General features: G+C 46.5%; 1 protein-coding gene across 3 annotated transcripts in view; it reads right to left on the minus strand.

Moving 5' to 3' along the window:
* Positions 1-486: 486 nt before the first annotated feature.
* Positions 487-21,729, minus strand: part of LOC146189006 (uncharacterized) — a 37,985-nt gene continuing 16,742 nt past the window's right edge. For 2 of the 3 annotated variants that reach the window (XM_084603194.1, XM_084603192.1), the window contains 2 exons: positions 19,963-20,036; positions 488-621 (listed from right to left, as the gene is read on the minus strand). In XM_084603194.1, coding sequence (XP_084459320.1) covers positions 615-621; positions 19,963-20,036 — 81 coding nt within the window. In that variant the 3' untranslated portion in view covers positions 488-614. Of the gene's footprint in view, positions 622-19,962; positions 20,037-21,729 lie in introns of all 3 variants that reach the window. The other variant, XM_084603193.1, reaches the window with a different exon arrangement.

Genomic DNA, 21,729 nt, shown 5'->3' on the forward strand with positions numbered 1-21,729 from the left:
TCCCCCATACTTGTCCCCTCGACGCGTACACGGAACGACGCTGCACTTTCAACGATACATCGCAGCGGGTTACCCAATCATCCACTGCGTGGACAAGACGCGGGTCTTCGTTCACATGTTATCATTTCAGTTGAAATTTAAACGTTCGTCTAGACCGCATGAAGAACTGAAATAACCTGCAGTGCAAAAACAGTCACACTGGTCCTTTTTGTGTAGTAAACCAGCCAAAAGAAATGCGAAAGTACCAGTGCGTCTGCAACAATTTTTTTTTTTTTTTACTTTCATTCTTCAGAAGTAAAAGGTCCTCATGCGACGCTTGTTTCAATTCACCGCATAGCATCAGTGGGCATGGAAGAAGCTGTGAAGGTCCTAATGTCCCAAAAAAAGTGTTCAGCAGCTCTCAGCCGACTAGTATTAATACTGCCACGTAGTACTGGCGCTAATGGTTTCTCATAAAAAAAGAATAAAGTCAATAATAGCGGGCTTACTAGGAAATATTCTTGGTTGGTTTATTCGCACTTCACTCAAACTGAATTTGAATCGTCAGTTTATATGCGTGCAATTGCTTTAGTGTGGTTTTTGTTTCTTTCTTGCAGAAGGAGCCTTCTTACACGTCATCTCCTGTAAGCAGCGATAACAAGAGGTGCCTGAATGTCTACAAGCAATGACACAAAAGGTGTCGTACACGGTTAAAGTGTGCCATCTCTGTTTTTACTTCAGGACATTCAGACGGACTTTCCCAAGATCGTCGGTGAAGTCATTCCACCTTTGGCAAAGCTAGTTGTCAAATACTGGGCTGAAATGCCCTGTAGCAATAAAAGCATTCATTGAAATCAGGGTTTGTATTTCCATTGATGCATCCACTCTGGAACACAAAGCTCTAACATTAGGCTTGTGTAGAAGTGCTGCATTTAAAATGAGCTCCCTAATGAAGGGAACTATGCCTTTGACATCCTGAATACCACATTATAGAAGTAAAAATTACGCCTAAAACTACTTGTTTAAACTACTTCTATGGAAGGAGTAGAAATATTCCTCAAAGGAGTATTTAACACTGCTATTAGATGCCACGATAACTCCTTAATTAGTCGACATATACTCCAAAAATAACCTCTGCCTTGAGAGAAGTAAATTGTTTACTCCTTTGATCCCCTTAAATACCTCTCCGCACGCGAGAGTAAAGCCGATACTCCTTTTCTGAGGAGTAAAAGCCACCTTCTCGAGATTGCGCTAGGCCGAGGGCCATTTACTCCTCTTTGGGTGGTTTTGAGTTTACAGTGTACGCAAGCTTGAAGGAGGATGCTCTGATTGTCTCCTGGGAGGCTGTGTTATACGCGAAAATCACGTACGGCAGGATGGCGTATCAGGTCTTGAGTTCGGTGTCGGCGTACATGTCGATCATATCTGCGATCGGTTTATTGAGACGCTCCGTAGGTCCGTTCGTCTGGGGAGGGTACCCTGATACTCGTCGGTGGCTTGTATGACTGTAGGTCAAGATGGCTCTCGTCTGCTGTGCCGTACATGTTGTTCCCTTGTCCGTGATGTGCACTTCTGGGGCGCCTTGTCGCAAAATAATTTGTTCAACAAAAAACTTGCCGACTTTTGCCTCGGTGCCATAAAGCAGGGCTTTCGGTGTATGTCAACCGAATGTTCAGCGGAAAAATGTCGCCATCAATTTTACAGCCAGCTAACACGCGCTCCAACTAGATATTAAATCTGAAATTGAGAACACTTGAGAACCCGAGAATGCATAAACAGCATCCCGTCAGTGGCCCCATCTACCTCACGTAATCAATTTCAGCGCAACGCCTTGCGGCAGATTATATTATGAGTTACCATCTCTGTGTATATAATGATAATATATTCTAATTCCACATTATATTGCAAATGAATAGTCCACACCACGCCAGTTAACGCTATTGTTCTCTACAAAGCAATAGTGCAGAATGCTGGAAGAATAAAACAGTCGCCAGAAAGTGCTGCTTGCAGAGACTGACACAGAGGAAATAAAACTCAGATCTGCCCACATTTACTTGATGGCCTGCTGGTCGCACCTGGCTGTGCACAGACACATATGAAGTCAAATAACAGAACAATCGAATACTTAACGAAATCGCCAAAAATAAAGTACAGCAGAATATATAATATGTCGTGTGCTTGGAGAAATGTTTAACCAAGGTCGTTTTTCCACTATGCAATGTCCCTGTCAAAGCGAAACGTTTCTATTCTGTCGCTTGAGGTTGGTTGTCAAAACTTTATAAGGCTCAAAATTGAATGGCATTGAGAAATTAGTTTAATCCACGTCCATAATTTTGGTTAGTTGCGCAAGAATCCTATGCAAATGCACCGGTGAGCAGCGCACCGGCGGTGCTCTGCGGAGCAAATCCGCGCTAACTAACGTTAGGCTCTGGGTTTGAGTTACCATATCCTCTAGTGCATAAAACGCACCTGTCAAAAATAAAGGTTTTAAAAAACATTTACCATATATGACGCATCACAGTATAGCCAGGTGAGGGCAATAAGACTTGCCTATACATGTTGCGTGACTGTCTTGACGTGCTCCGTGTCTGAAAGAAAGCTCGACGTACAAATGATCGAACAAAAAAAAAAGCCAAGGCTCGTACCTGAAAATACTCTGACACAGTTAGAGCAGCAACTGTTTATTCTTACTTAAATCCTTGAAAAACAACCTTCGGACGCGCTATAAAAAAAGGTCGGCGGTTTCTTGCGGCAGCGCTCGGCCATCCTCTTCCCGCTCATAATCACATCACTGGTATAGTCCTTGAGCTCGGGCGCTAAGACGCATGTCGCAAAGCACGAACAAGAGGGAAAGTTGCTATTCAGTTGCCAAAAAGGCAATGTTTTAAATCGAAATTACAAAATATTTCGGCTTCCCCTCGCTTTTCTCGGCAGCGTGGCAAAGGCAAGGAGCGCGAAAGTTGCCTTCTTTTCGAATTTTATATTACTAATGTTCTTGGTACTTGAAGGCGAGCGCAGGTACTTTAATGTCAGAGCTTGCGACAGCCACTGTTTATGGTACAGTTCACCTGAGAACGTTGTTAAAACAAAAAAAAACGCATACAAGACGCATCGCTGCATAGGACGCACTACGAAAAGTTTGTGAAAAAAAAACGCTTCGTGTGCAGCGCAATATACCGTATGCGCGCCCAATATAAACAAGTCCCTGCCCGTAAAATGCTCCCAAACTATCGTTGGCAGTCGCTGCGGCTCCCAGAAGGCCTAAAAGCCCCAATAAAATAGTTTATTGAGAGGCTTTATGGTTGCCTCGATGGACGCACCGCCTGAATGAAGGCACCCTGGATGAATGGTATGGAATATAGGAGCGTCCCCTTTGAAACGAGGTCGCAACAGTTGCTATCATGCTCATTTTCCTTCCTATATCTTAATTATTGTTTTATATTGGTTAACCATACCATCATTCTATTTATTAAATTTTTGTTTCTACATTACTAACATTATATCACTTATCTGCTTTTAAGCCACCAATCGTCTAATCGCTTTTTGCTAACTTGCACCGCAGCTTCATTCAACCGACCACTGGTATAACCACAGGGCCTCAGGATGAGTGACTGCGCCTGTATCGACTTCTGTATGGTTACCATCACACTCAAGTATAAGATGGGTAATTGTTTCTGTGAATTTACTACCTACTGCACATGCGTCATCCTATGGTTAACTTTATTTTTGTAGCTGCGTGCCCTAAGGCATCCTGATCTAGCTTCAAAACGTAGGGCACTGCCTCTTGAATTATCAAAGAAAGCTTCTTTCCTGATCTGCCTTTTCCACTTGTGGTATAGCTCCACACTCTTTTTCTTAAACATTGAATTTATCCCATTTTTGCCGTCTGCTATTTTTCCCCGGTTGCTTAACGACCCTTATTTGTTTGTCCTTGCGACCGGCATACTTACTGGTTAGTTTCCTAGTTATTTTCCTCCACTCTGAGTCAACGTCTTTTAGGTATAGATATTTAAACACTTTAGCTGCCCAACTGTTACTGTCTAATTTCGTAAGGCGTTCCTCATATTGTAACCTAACGTTACACAGAAGGCACTCTGGCACCGAGGGACACCAACAACCAGTCAGGTCAGCACGAAAGCGGAGCACAGTTTCGCTTCGTCGTCTTCTCCCAGTCGCACGCTCAAATCTTTGTCGTCGTCTATGGATGGCATCTGTCAATGTAATATTTCACTCTGATCTTCCCGTACTACAAAAGATGGCAAGCCCATATCTCTCTGTGCCGCCTATTTTGTGGTTTTTCAATTTGCACCAAGTGCTAATCATCCGATGGCTCTCTGATTTATTTCTAATGTCGACTGTATCTCCGCTTTTAGCACAAAACCGCATAATTCCTTTTCAAAATACCCCTCAACACCCGATACCTCTTGTATCCCCACAATGCCCTATGCTTTATTATCCCGGCGTTTCTTCGCCCTTTGGCCTTAAGTGATTGCTCATGCTTTCCAGTGTATACCAATCCTTCGTTTACCCATACCCCCGACATTTATATTCTGTCACTCTGGGTATTTCATGGCCTTGCATTTTAAGATCCTGATTAGTGCAGCCGTCAAGAATTTTCAGACCCGACTTAACTACGCTAAAACGGAACCCTAGAGTGTCCCCTTCGTCTCCGCAATATTTCACAAGAGTTTGCAAGTCTTCCTGGCTATCTGCTAACAGCACAATATCGTCTGGATACGTTAAACCTTTCCGCCTACTCTATATGACAAGTTAAGACCTAGGTTACTTTCTTGTATCCTCCGTTGCATATTTATCATATAAAGCATGGACAGCATCGGTGATAGTGGACAACCTTGTCTTAATCCTTTGCATACCTTGACAGCTTCTGTACTTTTTATCCTTTCCCAAGTAATTTCTACTTATCCCGGTATATTTCCTGTAGGAAACCTGTTATCTCATGCCCGATAGATTCTTCTTTTAATGTGTTCCGTAGTAGTGCACTCTTTAAATTGTCGTACGCAGCGTTTATGTGCGTACGACAATGTAACGGCTTACGAGTTGAGTGAATGTTCGGGTAGGCGCCAACCTTCTCGTAGTACCAGCTACCGTTGCTACAGCTTCGTCTTCCTTCGTGTCACTACTGTCGATCATCTTCTTCAACGTCCAGCGACGCAGGCCATATATGTAACATTACCCCCCACGAAAAGCGCAGTCCCGGTGCGCATTATGCCGAACTACTGCAGGTGTAGTACGGCTTCATTCGGGCGACATGAACGATCGGTACGTGTCATAGCGGACTGTTGCGGCGGATTCACAGGGGTGATCTCGTATGTCACTGAAGTGACTAGCCGTAAACCACGGTAGGGTCCTGCGTAGCGTGGCAAGAGCTTTCCACAGAGGCCAACTCTACGAGCGGGAGTCCAGAGCAAGACGAGAGAGCCCGGAGAGTAGTAGACGTCCCGGTGACAAGAATCATGGCGGTGTTCTTAGGAATTTTGGGAGGAAGCTAGTCAACGGCGAGCAATAACACGAGCGGCGTCAGCTCGAGATATGGAGTCACGAACATAGGAACTGGTATTAATGGTGGGAGGCAGTACGCTGTCAAACGGAAGGGGAGGGCCACGGCCATATAGAAGATAGAAGGGTGAGTAGCCCATTATGTCGTGACGGGAAGAATTGTATGCGAACGTCACAAATGGAAAAGTAACATCCCAGCCGCAGTGATCACCCGATACATACTTGACGATGCATTGGGTAAGCACGAGCAGGCTATCATCTAAGCGTCTACCATTTCTAAAGCCGTTCTGAAGTCCTCCGAGTATATTCTTTATACCCATGATTGCATCTTTAATTTAACCGCCTGCATGGCTAACCTGTATATACCAGATGCTCTGCCACAGCGTTAAGCGCTGTGGCAGAGCATGCGCAAAAGGAAGGCCACGAAGTTGCCTGGGATGACGTGGAAATCGTCGCTAGCGAAAGAAACCTGTCAGCACGACTGCACCTGGAATCTTTTATTATCCAGTCAACGGCAAACACTATCAGCAGAACAAAGGGAAACCTTCCCCCGTCTACGCAAAATCATTACATCGCCTTTTTAAAGCTATTTAAGCGCCTCGTCTATCGCCCGGTTCTTCATTGTGAACAAGGAACCCGTAGGGTTTCCGAAACGTCACCCATCCATTTTGACAAGAGGTCAGTGACCCTACAGAGTTTTCAACTATGCTACTACCTGACCAGACGGCGTTCCGTCAAACCTTGGATTATATGGTAATCGGTCTTTAGGATTTTTTGTGCATCCTATCTGCTTTCCCTTTTTAAATCAAATTGTGTTTACTCTGCTGCCAGCTGTCTGGAATTTACTAATTCGTTTTGACTGTTTCCAAAGATTTTAACAACGTTTCCTCACTTCTTGGACTAAGTTAATTATTCAGCTTGATAGGCATTTCATCTACTCCTGTTTTCATCTAATCCTGGAATATTTTTTGGAATATTTTTTGCTGCCTTTTTCATGTTTAGATTGGTCAGTTCTAAGCTGCTTTGCATTCTGCTCTCTTGTGTTGCTTCCTGATTAGCGGAGATTACCTATCGTCGCTCCTAAATGACTCGGCTATAACTGATATAATGTAGGTGACAGCGTTGGCTCCCTTGAAAGAATTTCCCATGTTATGTTCAATCCGGTCCTGCGTCCTTTGATTCTTTTTACCTAGCGAGCTTATATGGTTCCAGAATATTCTCGGTCTACCTCTAGTGGCGTTGTGTATTTTAGCCATCCAGCGATCAGTGGTCTGCTTTATTTTACTTTGGACGAGGGTCTGTACATCAAGTTTCTTTTGTCGGTATACAATTCCCATTTTTGGTCTATTTCCTGCTGAGATACATGTACTTTATTTGCCTCTCTTTGTTTCCTTGAAGCGGCCCGTCGTTGTTCAATGAGTTCCCTGATTTCCTTATTCCACCAGCTCCGTGGCTTCCTCTTTCCATTCAGCGGTTTGCTACTTTAACCTCCTTATTTTTTCTCTTTATGAGAAACAACAACTACGACTACAAGAAAGCTTGTTACTACAAGCCAAGCAGTCTTGCGCCACGCCGCACTGCCGACCAACCTAACTCAATCACAGGGTCATGGACGCACCAGTCCTGCAAGCGTTTTCAAAGGCCGTAGATTCCCATAGTCAAATACAGGAAATTATTGAAGTATCAAAAATAGAAAATATATAACAGTTTCCAGAAGTAAGCAGTTGATTAGAAAAATTGATAATAATTGCAGATAATCAATTACGTACCGGTCTTCTATTGCACGTACACTTTGTCACGTTTGGAAGACAGTGTTCGTTGACGAAAGGCCACTTCCAATATCTCCCCGTACTCTCAGTTACCAGATTTGGTGGTAAGAAAAACAAAAACATCTACCCAAGCGCTAAATCTAATGAAGGACCAGGTGGCTAACGGCGATAGATCCACACCTGATGAGCCACTGACCGAAGGCACGCCACAGGAGTCGGGAATGAAAGTACAAAGATTTAATTGCTGCAGGAAATCGGCACATCTAAAACGGTTCAATCCCAATTGAAAACTAACCAGGCGGCACAGAATAATAAGAATAAATTTTGGCATACCTGCACGGCATCCAATAATACCGATGACGGGAAACGCAATAAGGAGAGAAATCACAAGAGGACAGTGTAGCAAGTGCTGAGCTGTTCGTGGCGGTTGGGTCCGATCCGAGGCGAGAGTCGTGAAGTCGCCGTCGACTTGCCTGAATGAATAATCGCTGGGCCGAACACTTAGCGATGAGCAGACGCTCGCTGGCTTACACACTACACGCACGCACTGTTAGCAAGCGCGAATAGGACCAGTGTGGCTTGTGCATAGCTCTCCGGGCGGGTAAAGCGTCCTATCCGAGGCGCGCGTCGGGCCGTCGATGTCGGCTCGCCTGAGTAGTTCCTCTGTGTAGAACAGCGCGAAAAAAACGACAGGGACGAAGGAAGACAACAAGACGAGCGCTGACTTTCAACTGACAACATGTGTGAACGTGTTCATATATATGGATGCAGGCATGCAATAAAGTAGTTCCTCCCCGGGCCGGACAATTTGCGACAAGCCAACGCCCCCTGGCTGACGTACTACACGCAAACACGATTAGCGAACACACCACCGCCACTCCCAAGTCCTACATCCCGACTGAAGTCCAACCAGATGCAATGCACAGTACTCCCGTAGCGTCCCTCTCTCACGCCGCGGTCTTTAGAGAGCCTGGGGCCCCGGACGGAGGAATCACTGGTTCCGGTGAAATGTAAACTCACCGGCTGAAGCGTCTCGCCCCGAGCCGCCGGCTGAACACTCAAGTGCTCGCATTCTGCTTCACACATTAAGGCGCCAAAGGTGCAAGGACACTACAGCGAATGATCACTGGGAAATTTCGATAAATACGTTGTTTCATTGCATAATATTGCATAAGAATTACTTGTCCCCGTACGAAGGCAAGTCGTTGGCGTTTATTTGGTAATTGTCTCGATTTCGTTATGAAAATAACAGAACAGGCAAGAATAATAGTGTATGCGAAATAAACGGCCGTATGATGCGCACAGCAAGCCGTGCATCCACAGATGCATAACTGCATGCCTGTTCACCTATCCTAGACCAAGGCCATGACCCCTTGCGTCAATTTTTTATAATGTTAATCGTATATACATATTGTTACGAGGCACGTCGAGATATTAGGAGGCGATGGTACGTCGTAGCCGCAACAGTTCACCGTCAGGGACACACTCACAGGAGAACCAGACGTAGCTGCAGCGTCGTCTTTCTCTACTAGCCCAGCACTTCGTCATCGTCTTTCACTGCGTACCGTAACAATACCCCCCCCCCCCCCCCCCGCAGAAGAAGCACAGTCGCGGTGCGTAGACTACACAGGTAAGCGCGAGATATAAGGTTTGAGACGAGCGACATGCACGGCTTCTGGATGATGGTTTGCCGGAGAGTGGCGGTTCACAGGGATAATCTCGTACGTCACGTCAGTAAGTTGCCGCAAGACCTGGTAAGGGCCCACGTAGCGGGGCAGAAGTTTTTCGCACATGCCTACACGTCGAGCAGGGAGCCAGAGGAGTACGAGGGAGCCAGGAGGGTAGTAGGCGTCACGGTGCTGGAGATTGTAACGGTGCTTTTGAGAACGCTGGGACGCACGAAGCCGGTCTCGAGCAATATGACGGGCGGCATCAGCGCGGGCGATGGCATCAGAAGCGTAACTGCAGGAGGAATCGTCAAGAGGCAGCAAGGTGTCGAAGGGAAGTAGAGGGTCGCGGCCGAAGAGTAGATAAAATGGAGAGTATCCGGCGGTATCATGTCGTGAGGAGTTATAAGCGAATGTTATGAAAGGTAAAGAGATGTCCCAGTCACGGTGATGGTCAGAAACATACATTGACATCATATCGGTCAGGGTACGATTAAGGCGCTCAGTAAGACCGTTCGTTTGTGGTTGGTAGGCCGTTGTGAAGTTGTGGCGCGTAGCGCATGAGCGCAGAAGGTCATTAACAAATTTAGAAAGGAAGCAGCGACCGCGATCGGTGAGCAGTTGACGAGGAGCACCATGAAGCAAGATGACGTCATGCAAAAGAAAGTCTGCAACGTCGGAGGCACAGCTGGTGGGGATAGCTCTGGTTATGGCATACCGGGTGGCGTAATCGGTCGCTACGGCAATCCATTTGTTCACTGAAGTCGATGTGGGGAATGGCCCGAGTAGGTCGAGACCAACTCGAGAAAAGGGCTCAGTTGGAACTGCGAGTGGTTGCAGGATCCACTAGGGTGAAGAGACGGGGTCTTCCTGCGCTGGCACAGCTCACAGGCGGCGACGTAGCGACGAACAGAGCGCTAGAGGCCAGGCCAGTAGAATTGCCGTCGAACATTGTCGTATGTGCGGGACACTCCTAGGTGCCCTGCTGTAGGAGCATCATGAATGTGCGCAAGAACAGCAGAGCGTAGATGTGTCGGGACAACAAGCAAAAGGTCTACACCATCTGGGCGCATATTGCGTCGGTATAATGTGTTATTAAGCAGCACAAACATACTGATGGGCGGATCGGTGCTGTCGTTGCGCAGGTAATCAATAATGGGGCGCAGGGAAGGATCACGACTCTGTTCGACGCCGATGTGGAGAAAGTTCGAAATGGACAAAACGCAGTCGTCAGCAGTATTGTCAGGAAGTTCAGGAGGGTCAACGGGGTGGCGGGACAAGCAGTCGGCGTCTTGATGTAGGCGGCCTGACTTGTACACAACAGTAAACGTGTATTCTTGTAATCGCAAGGCCCAGCGACCTAAGCGGCCAGTAGGGTCCTTAAGTGATGACAACCAACACAAGGCATGATGGTCCGTCACTACGCTGAAGGGCCGCCAAACAAATAAGGGCGGAATTTGGTCAACGCCCTAACAAGTGCAAGGCATTCGTGCTCCGTAATGGAATAATTGCGCTCGGACTGAGATAGAAGGTGGCTGGCATAGGCAATCACACGAGAGTGGCCGTGCTGGTACTGGGCAAGGATGGCGCCAATGCCATGTCCGCTAGCGTCGGTGCGCAGTTCTGTAGGCGCAGACGGGTCGAAGTGCGCCAGTATAGGAGGAGCGGTGAGCGCGGCAATGAGCGTTGTGAAGGCCTGAGCTTGATCATGGCTCCACGAGAAATTCACGTTTTTCTGCAAAAGGGAGGTAAGGGGACGTGCTAGGTCAGCGAAGTTCCGAATGAAGCGACGGAAGTAGGAGCAGAGCCCGAGAAAACTTCGCACATCACTTGTATTACGTGGTGTAGGGAACTCGCGGACTGCACGAACTTTATCAGGGTCGGGCTGCACACCATTTTCGTCAATCAAATATCCCAGGATTTTGATCTGGCGGCGGCCGAAGCTGCATTTTTTTGCGTTGAGTTGAAGACCGGCGCGGCGAAAGACTGCCAGTATCGTAGAAAGCCGTTCAAGGTGACTTGTGAACGTGGGAGAGAAAACGACAACGTCATCTAAGTAGCATAAGCACGTTGTCCACTTGAAGCCACGGAGGAGCGAGTCCATCATGCGCTCGAAGGTCGCAGGAGCGTTACAGAGGCCAAATGGCATGACCTTGAATTGGTATAGTCCGTCAAGGGTGAAAAATGCGGTTTTCTCTCGATCCCGTTCGTCGACAGCTATTTGCCAGTAGCCGGAACGCATGTCGATCGAGGAAAAACAACTGGCACCATGAAAGCAGTCGAGGGCGTCGTCAATTCTCGGGAGCGGATAAACGTCTTTTTTAGTGATCTGATTGAGGTGGCGGTAATCTACACAGAATCTCCAAGTTTGATCTTTCTTTTTGACTAAAACGACAGGAGACGCCCAGGGACTGCAGGAAGGCTCAATAATATTATTTGTCAACATCTTGTCGACCTCCTTCTATATCACGTGGCGCTCAGCAAGAGAGACTCGATAAGGCCGTCTGTGAATAGGGCTGGCATCACCAGTATTGATGCGATGGGTAACGACAGATGTCTGGGCCAAAGGTCGGTCGGCAAAATCAAAAATGTCCTTGTACGAAAGCAAAAGGTCGGAGAGAGCACCGGCTTGCTGAGGTGTCAAATCCGGCGCTATCATGGGAGTAAAAAGGGTCGAACGAGAAGCTGATACGGGGGGTTCAGACAGAGGCACAGGCTTGAGGGCAGAAACTTCGCAGTCAGCCAACGGAAGCAAGTCAGCGAGTGCAATGCCATGGGGCAAAACTTGGACAGAGCGGCTAAAGTTAAGGACGGGAAGATAGGTTCTGTTATCCGTGATGGTCAGGACAGTGTGAGGGAGTTTGACATTACGGTGGAGAACAACATCGGTGATTGGACAAGTGACGTATGCACCATCAGGAATAGCAGGAAACGGGGCCAAAGGAACATACATGGCAGCTTCGGGCGGTAGGCGAACAAACTCGGTGGAGCAGAGGCGTGGCTTGATATCTGTGCGGTCGGAGCAGAAAGGCAGGTCTAAGCGAAGGAGGCCACTTGAACAATCAATCAGGGCGGAGTGCGCCGTTAAAAAGTCGATGCCGAGGATCACATCGTGAGGGCAGCGCTCAATTACAGTGAAGAACACAGGGGTAGTTCGACCACAAATGCGCACGCGCGCAGTGCAAAGTCCCACGACGGCAGCGACGCCTCCATCGGCGACACGAACGGCTGATGAAGAGGCGGGTGTGACAACTTTTTTGAGTCGGCGGCGAAACGAAGAGCTGAGGACGGAAATTTGGGCACCAGTGTCAATGACGGCGGTAACAGGCACACCATCTACACAGATATCTAGAAGATTGCGGCGATGAGCAAGGGTCAGCAGAGGATTTTCGGGCCGGGTCGTCAATGCAGCTTCACCTCCGGGAGCTGCATTGATCAGTTTTCCGGGAGCGGGCCAGAGAAGTGAGGGGACGAGGAACGGTGAGGTAGGGGCGAGCGGGAGCGGCGGGTCTGGGGAGACGGCGATCGGCTGGACATGCGCGGGGATGGCGGGTTAAAGTCACGAGAGGGCATATCACGCAGAGAGGTTGGGTGTGGTCTATAGGCGGTGCTACGATCATGATAGTAGCGAGGTCGAGGGGGCGGAACCCGACGGCTGCGGCAATGGCGAGAAATGTGGCCGGCACGTGAGCAGTTGAAGCAAATCGGTCGGTTGTCGAAGGTCCGTCATTCTTCTGGGTTGCGGTAGCGTCGGGTAGATTCGGGGTATCGCGTCGGGAAGGGCGCAGTCGGAGCCGCAGCAGCTACCACCGGAACGGAGGGCTGGACAGATGGCTGTGCGGACGGCTGACCAAAGCTGTGGCTTACGCTCGCATTAAGGCCCACGTTCGCGAATTCTTGCCGAACGACAGCTTGGATCAGTGCTATAGTAGCATCCGCCGGCTGAGGTGTGAATGCGACGGGGGCCATTGCCTCCAGCTCTCTGCGAACGATCCTGGTCAAGTTTGGCTCATGGGACGGCTGCTGCAGTGTTGGCAGATCTTTAGCAACTGTGTTTGGCAAGCGGTCGAAGCGGGGAGCAATACGACGATGTTTAGCTTGCTCAAACCGCCGGCATACCTAGAGGACGGAGTCGACCGTCGTACAATCTTTGCAAAATAGAAGGTTAAAAGCGTCGTCGTCAGCAATGCCCTTTAAGATGTGGCACACCTTGTCACACTCGGGCATGGCGCTGTTCACTTTGCGGCATAGAGCTAGTACGTCTTGTATGTACGACATATATGATTCGGTCGACGACTGTGCTCGCGATGCCAGGTCCTTTTTAGCGCCGAGCTTGCGTCCGATTGGCTTGCCAAAGAGATCCCGAAGCTTCTCTTTGCACATGTCCCGGGATGTTAGATCTTCTTCGTGCGTCTCGAACCAGACGCGCGCCGTACCAGCCAGGTAAAAAATGACATTTGCAAGCATCAACGTTGCGTCCCATCGGTTGTGCTTACTGACTCGCTCGTACATAGCGAGCCAGTCTTCGACGTCGATGTCATCGGTGCCGCAAAAGGTTCCCGGATCACGAGGCTGCGCAACGACGACAGTGGGCGCTGGTTGTGCCGCTGTAGGGGTAGCTGCGTCGGACTGCATAGTGCTAGCACCAAGTTGGCGGCCACTACGGAGGTCCAGCTTGTGGTATTGGTGTCTAACCCAGCAGCTCCACCAAGATGTTACGAGGCACGTCGAGATATTAGGAGGCGATGGTACGTCGTAGCCGCAACAGTTCACCGTCAGGGACACACTCACAGGAGAACCAGACGTAGCTGCAGCGTCGTTGTTGTTGTTGTTGTTGTTGTCCAAATAACTTATGGCACATACCCACAGAGGGGGATCGGCCAAGAATTGGGTAGCAAAGAATTTTTTTATTTTTTTTTTTAATATACTTGCATAAAAAGAAATATATATATATATATATATATATATATATATATATTAATAATAATTTGAGGGGTAGAGGAAACGAAACAAAATGGGAAATAAGTGAAATATAATATGAAAAGTGGGAACACTCACGGGAGATTGACACTATATTTGTAGGACAAGTGATGTTTAAATATTTAGCAAGGAAAACGATTTGAGTGCAGTAAAAAATTTTGCATGGCGGTAAAAATAGACCTGTGACTGTGCCCAAGGATGGTGGCGCCAAATGATAACAATGTCGGGCTGCTTAAACTAAGGCCAAGCTGTTGCAATGGCCTTTCCATCAACTGTTTTCTCAGCGTAGTAAAGCGGCGGCAAAACAATAAAAAGTGATCTAATGTTTCTTGTTCACCGCAAAATGCGCAGACGGGAGACATTGCCAAACCAGACCTGTGAAGATAGAAATTTAAAGGTGGGATGCGGCATCGCAGCCTTGTTAGTGAAATCTCAAGTTGCCGTGAATGACATAATTTTCTATTCCAAGAATAATTTAGATGCAGGTAGTCCTCAGATCTTAAAAGATGTCCGTTTTTCATATTTAATAGAACGTTTCTTCGAAACCTCGCTGCGGTGATGTACGCGGTCGCCGGAAGGATAGATAATACGGGGCCATTAAGGGACTCTTTTGCTAAATTGTCAGCATATTCATTTAAATCCACATTGCTGTGGCCTGGTACCCATACCATATGTACAATTTTCAAATGTTTTGGGATCAGGGAGACAAAGGTTTTTACTATTGCAGAATCCACCGACGAAGAGAGAGATGAACACAAGGATAGAGAGTCGGAAATTACTGCCACTTTAGAAAAAGAGGAGTCTAATTTACGTAGAGCGAGTACCACCGCCAGAAACTCCGCCTCAAAAATTGGGGTGAAGTCCAGAAGCCGGACAGAAAAAGACCAGTCTAAATGTGGACAATATATACCCACTCCCGCCTTTTCATTACTTTGAGATGCGTCAGTAGCTACAACTAAACTAGCAGAAAGACTTCTTAAATGATCTTCTAATAATCCGTTTAGAATAACGGATGATAAGTTTTTAGCATTATTCGGGAATATGTCGTCAAAGACAATTTTAATAGATGAACCGATGGTTTGTATGGGTAGAATACTAGGAAGGGAAACATTTAAGGGGTCCAGCAAATTTTTGACCATAACAACCTGCGGGTGTGAAATTTAGACCAATGGACACCGAAAAAGGAGGTCGGTTGACAGCAAAAAATAGACATAGATCGGTGAAACTCTGATTCATATATCCTTAAGTACGTCTGAACGGTTAGAATTTGTAATCTATATATCAAGGGTGGAATCCGGGCTTCAAGGTAGAGCACATTGTTGGCAACAAATTTTGGAAGTCCCATACACAAACGAAGCGCTTCTCGCTCCAAAAGAACAAGCGGTCGAATTTTATAAGCTGCTGATCCAGAAAACAAGACTGAACCGAACTCTAAAATTGGACGCACATACATAACATAAATCATTAAAAGGACATCTCTCCGCATTCCAGACCTGGGACGACTAATTCGGCGCAACATGCCCACGGCCCGAGCCCCTTTCGTAGCAATATGGTTAATGTGGGGCTGCCATGAAAGATTATCATCATAAGTGACCCCTAAGTACTTTAATGATTTAACCTGTGGTATTATTTGTTGCTGGTACATTACAGACAGACTTACAGAATCTTTTATATTAAATACGAGGACTGCGCTTTTGTTGACATTTAATGTGAGACGCAAGCCACACAACCAATTCTCAATAGAGTTTAGGTACGTTTGCAAGTGGAGATAAAGGGATTGAATATCCGATGCAGTTGCAAAAAACGCAATATCATCAGCATATACGTAAGTGCGAACGTCATGATTAACAGGTATTGAGCTGAGTAGTATATTGAAAAGGACTGGTGAAAGGACTGTTCCTTGCGGCACTCCCCTGGCTTGCTTATATCTGCCAGAATGGACGCCATTTAATGCACAGTAAAACTCTCGGTTTTGGAGGAATTCGGATATCCAGGCTACTAAATAATGTGGAAACTGAAGAGATCTTAATTTTTGCAATAGAATGCTATGCTCAACGCTATCATAGGCCTTGGCTATATCTAGCGTTATCAAGGCAGCATGCATTTTTTGGCGCCGCGCTAGAAGAACTCGACTCTCGAGATCAGCATGCGCATTCCAGATGGAACATTTTTGACGGAAACCAATTTGGCAAGGACTGAGGATATTTTCTTTCTTCATGAATTCCGAAACACGTATAAGTATGACTCTTTCAATTAATTTTACAATGTTTGATGTTAATGCAATTGGTCTTATATTATCAATAGACAAGGCACCGCCTTTATTCTTAAGTAAAGGAATTATTTTGGCAAGTTTCCATTCTGGGTGTATCCAAGCATGTTTAATGGAATAATTTACTAGCTCTAATAACGTCTGAGGTGACTCGTCAAAAAGAATTTTTAACATTTTTGAAGTTACTTTATCAGGACCGGGAGCAGCGGCTGGTAATCTCATAACTATTGGAGTAAGCTCAGAAACGGAAATTTGAGGATCATAATTAACAGGTTCCATTGGCATTACAGATATCGAGCCCGAAGGTAGTGCAGACGAGAAACGTTTCTCCAGTCCTTTGGCAATTTTTTCAATTGTGTCTATTGCTTCATGGGGAGTCAAAATAAAGGAATGTAGATTTTGTGCTTGCGGAATCTTTTTCCGCGAGCGTAAAAAACCAAAAAGTGCAGTTCGATTGCCTGATTTAGAGAGGAAATCAAAATGCTTTGCATCATACTCGTCCTTCGCTTTTGCAACTGTACGTTTAAATGTAGCTGCAATGAACTTGTAATCCTGCCAGTTTTTCGGGCACTGGTTGTGGAGAAGCTTTTTCCATGCCGCCTTTCTACGTCTGTAATCTCGGGAACAATCAGCATTCCACCAAACAGCTGAATTATTCACCTTTGAGCTCCGTACCAAGATCTCAGACTTCTTACGGCAATCCTCAATCACCGAGCATAAGCGTTTTGATTTTTGTTCTTCATTCGTGTTAGTCAATGATTCAAGATTAGAGCGTAACGTTGACTGAAAGTTATTATAGTTGATAAATGACCTCAACTGAGAAGTCGCTGGAGTTACAGGGTGATTAACCTCAAACGCAATCGGTATGTGGTCACTAGAGGTGCCACAATCAAGTGTTGACCAATTATTAACGAAGAGACTGGGAGAGGTAAAAGTTAAATCTAACACAGATTGACTGTGTTTTCTTATAAAAGTGGCCGAACCCGAATTTCTACAGGAAAAGTTATTATTTGTTACCCAATCCCAAAGACGCTTGCCACAACTATCTGTCTTGTAGCCCCATGACACATGATGCGAATTAAAATCACCAGCCAGAAGAACTGAGTTTCGACAATTAACTAATAGCAGATCTAGAGGTTTTGTATCTTGTACACCGCTAGGGAAATAAGCATTCACTAATGAAAACGGACAGTGCCCTGGAATTTCAAAGTCTATGGCCAATAACTCACAATCTATAGAAGATAACTCGAAAGAAATCCTAGCCCTGTGACAGAATTTTGTACAGACAAATATAATTAAACCTCCTCCTTTTGATTGGCGATCTTGTCTGAATGAATTATAATTTTGTAAATAGAAATGCTTTTCAGCTGTTAGCCAAGTTTCTTGCAAAATAATTATATGTGGATTATATTGAGAAGAAATGTAAACTAAATCTGTTGAAGCTGTTAGAATTGAACGACAGTTCCACTGGATAACTCTTAGTGCCCCTATGATTGTGGAATCTTGGCAGCCGCAACTGCCTGCCCCAAAATATTATCCTTTGGCTTTAATGTATGCTGATGTTTCTTTGATTTTGGTTGGGACCGCGGGGAAGAATGATTGGACATGGGAGACCCACACCGTTTTAAAATTCTTACATCTGATTCTACCATCTCTGCGTCATTAATGTTTTCATCGTCATCTGGAGGAGCAGCCCTGTTAGGCGAAGCAACAGCAGTGCTTTCAAGCGGTTGAGAGCTTTCAGAGGGCATATTTGCTATGAAAGGGGCTGTTCCTGATTGCAGGGCTTGCGTTAGCTGAACTGCCAGAACGTTAGAAAAACACTCTGTGACAGTAGAAACTATTCGGTCGACCATTTTAGTCATTGATGATTCCACTGCAGTCATTATTGCCTTTGAGATTGATGCATCCAGAGGCCCCGCCGGGGTGGCGCAGGGGTTACGGCGTTCGACTACTGTTCCCAAGGATGCGGGATCGAATCCCGGCCTCGGCGGCCGCTTTTCGATGGAGGCGAAAAGCAAGACGCCCGTGTGCTGTGCGATGTCAGTGCACGTTAAAGAACCCCAGGTGGTCGAAATTTCCGGAGTCCTCCACTACGGCGTCTCTCATAGCCTGAGTCGCTTTGGGACGTTAAACCCCACAAACCAACCAACCAGCATCCAGAGGCACACCTGATCGGGCTGATACACCTGCATAACCGTGTAATCGTTCCTTAACCTCTGTTAAAGCGTCACGACGCGAACAGCGTTTTCTATCTATTACCTCTAGAATTTGCAGCTCCTGTTTTCGAGATGGACACTCCAAGGAGTTTGCAGCGTGGGCTCCACCGCAAAGGCAGCATTTATCGTTTTGTTGTGAACAAGATGACGAATGATGACCATCGCCACATTTTGAACACCGCACGGAGGACTTACAACCACGAGCACTGTGACCATATCGCCAGCAATTAGTGCACTGCAATGGCTTAGATTTAAGAGGATCCACACGGAAGATCAATGGCCATGCTTTTATCTCTGACGGGCATGAAGTTCCCGCAAATGTGGCAATCACCGACTCTGTTGGTACCCGCGTATTATTAACCTCCCGGCTGCAACGATACACCGCTACCACACCAGCCGCCGAAAGAAGGTCGAGGGTCTCAGCTGGAGTTAAAGAAGAGTCTACTCCTCGGACTATTCCCTTTGTGCATGCAAGATGAGTAGGGATAAAGCTGCTCACCTGAAGCGATCCAAATGATTGGCATTTAAGCAGATCCTTCGCGCAATTGAGATCTGGAGATCGGCACAGTATCCCGCCGCGCCCAAACTGCCTCACTTCTGTGATTGAGTCATACAGGGTAGAGGCTGCCTGGAGAGCAGCTCAAACAGTCCCAGGGTTATTCATTTTAATAAATCCGCCATCCTTGGGCACTAGCGCCACAGGAATGTTTGGAACGCCAGATCGTTGGAACGCTTCCAGAGGTAGATCTTGAGGAGTAATGAAAGCCGACCAGGGGGAGCGCCCCTGGCCGGGAGACTGCGTAGACATCACTTTACAGTTACAATCTCTCTGCGAGCGTTATCAACACGGTGAAAAGCGCAAATGCGCAGGGGAAAACAGAAAAAGAGGACTAGCCGCCCAATACTTAGCCGAATCACGCCTTCTGCTCGTAGCGGTGCCCTAAAAGTCAGTCACTGCAGTGAACCAAGAGTCTCGCTCTTCGAGACCAGGGCAGATGGACTCTCTCTACTAGCCCAGCACTTCGTCATCGTCTCTTTCACTGCGTACCGTAACATTATATAGGGAAGAAAGTGGCTCGTTTTGCTACAAGAATTGTAGATGCCAAAAGGCGGCGAGGCCATGGCAAGAGCTGATAATATATGGTTTTACTTATCTGGTTGATATTGGCCAGAAGTAGTGCTGTAATAATGTTACAGAGAGAAATAATAAAAAAAACGTAGAAGGAAAAGCAACGCGCCATTGTTGGGAACGGAGCCTACGATATCTGAATACCGCATCCGGTACTCTTACCAACTGAGCTCCATCGACAGCTCTGCCACCTTCTATTTGTTTGAGTATTAACAGGCAACATTATTACCAAAACAAGTACAAGGTTGGACAGCCGTCCATGGAGCTCAGTTGGTGAGAGGATGTGGCTCAGTTGGCCGCCGGTCTAATTATGCGTTTTGCCAGTCAAGTTCTAAATTTTCTGTAAAGGTGATATCGGTCATAACGTATTGTCTCAAATGAAGATATTTAAAACCAATAATGGTAGCACTGAACGTAGAGCAGTATTAGTCACCCTGAGATCTTTGCAAGATAGGCCATCGCGTTCTTGGCAACTCTGGTACAAGGCACCCCAGCCGAGATACAAATCTGCAACAATAAACGACAATCAGAACCATACACCTCTTACATAGATATTTTTAAAATAATACTGTGCCTGAAGCGAGATTTCACCGCGCCTGCTTAGCCTGGGTATAGTTTTATGTAAAACTATTTAAACATGTGATTTAAATATTGTGACGAGGGTTTGAGTTCTAATCACGCGAGAAAACACCTGCACGAACTAATTTTAAAATGGTGGCGCTTCCATGGTTTAAAGAAAAAATAGAACGCATAATTCCAACCCAAGTACTTAAAATAATGCCAAGTAATACAGATTAGTGGAGTTATTATGTAGGCACAAAATAATACTACCCATGATTAATGCGCCGGTAAAAAAAAGAACAGTTACTTCAAAATGTATCCCCCGAGAGAAAAATTTAAGGGGACTTGCAAAAGGTATGGCAAGATTACCATTGCCACACTTGGTCTTTGTGACGCCTCTGGCTAACAGGAGCTTGGTCGTTATTTTTATGCAATATGGTAAATTATTTCGCCGACATGATTATATTTCTCTCTATAAATTCCCAAATGAGTGTACCTTTGCTCTAATCCATACTCCCCGTAGTAAGGTTTGCCTTCATGCAGCGTACACAATATTACGACAGAAAACATGATATAGAAACATCATTTCAGTAAAAAGCTCTAACCCTGAAGATAAGTGACGGCATGGTTTCGCCTTCTTTGACCTCCTCATGCTCACATTCGCAGAACAACAGAATCACATCTAACCAATGAACAAATATACCACATAGTTTCCTCTGAGCGTGCTCTGAATTAGTCCGCCGTTCGGCAATTCCTAATTGTAATATATATATTGTAAGATGGCACTCTAGCCTGGGCTTGAGGTACTCGGACTGGACAGATTAGCGGCGAACAGAGCGACAGCGAACACAGTCAGGTCCAACACACGCAGCGATCACGATGCCACTGACTGGAATGTTCCTCCTGCACTTCTTCCTGTTCACAATTACCCGCAGAACAAAGAGGAGACATCCTGGCGACTTACGCCGTGAGCAAGGCGGCAGAGTCATAATAGGGTTTGAGGCGCTCGACGTGAACAATCTCGCGTCCGCGCCGGCGTACATTATGAGACGGCGTAAGAGGTTCCACCACTTAATTAACCGGAGAGGTGCGCTCCCGAACACAGTATGCGTCATGGTATTTAGCAAGAAATTTTGAAGACAGTCCAGGAGCATTGGAAGGTATCCACAGCCACACAACAGCGCCAGACGAGAAATCCTGTGTCGAGTGTTGGTTGTCATGGTTGCATTTATGGGGGTACTGGGTGTTAGCCGGGAATACGGGGGCAATTTGTAGACAGTCTTCCGCCTGCTGGGCTGTTGGAGACGCAGGAATATACTCGGATATCTCTGACAGGTACGGGAGTATGGTGTCGATTGTAGCAGAAGGGTGACGGCGGTAGAAGAGAAAAAAAAAAAGGAGAGAAGCCAGTAGTAGACTGCGTTGCGGTTTGTAAGCGTAAGTGACATACGGAAGGACGAGGTCCCAGTTTGAGTGGTTGGAGGAGACGTACATAGCGAGCATGTCACCAAGGGTACGATTGAAACGATCAGTGAGGCCATTAGTCTAGGGATGATAGGCGGAGGTGGTTCTATGAATAATGTTGCACTTGGTGAGTAAGGCTTTCACAACATCGCTCAAGAAAACGCGTCGTCTGTCG

The sequence above is a fragment of the Amblyomma maculatum genome, chromosome 5, assembly GCF_055883805.1.
Source record: "Amblyomma maculatum isolate TAMU_Amacu chromosome 5, ASM5588380v1, whole genome shotgun sequence".
Classification (NCBI taxonomy): Eukaryota; Metazoa; Arthropoda; class Arachnida; order Ixodida; family Ixodidae; genus Amblyomma; species Amblyomma maculatum.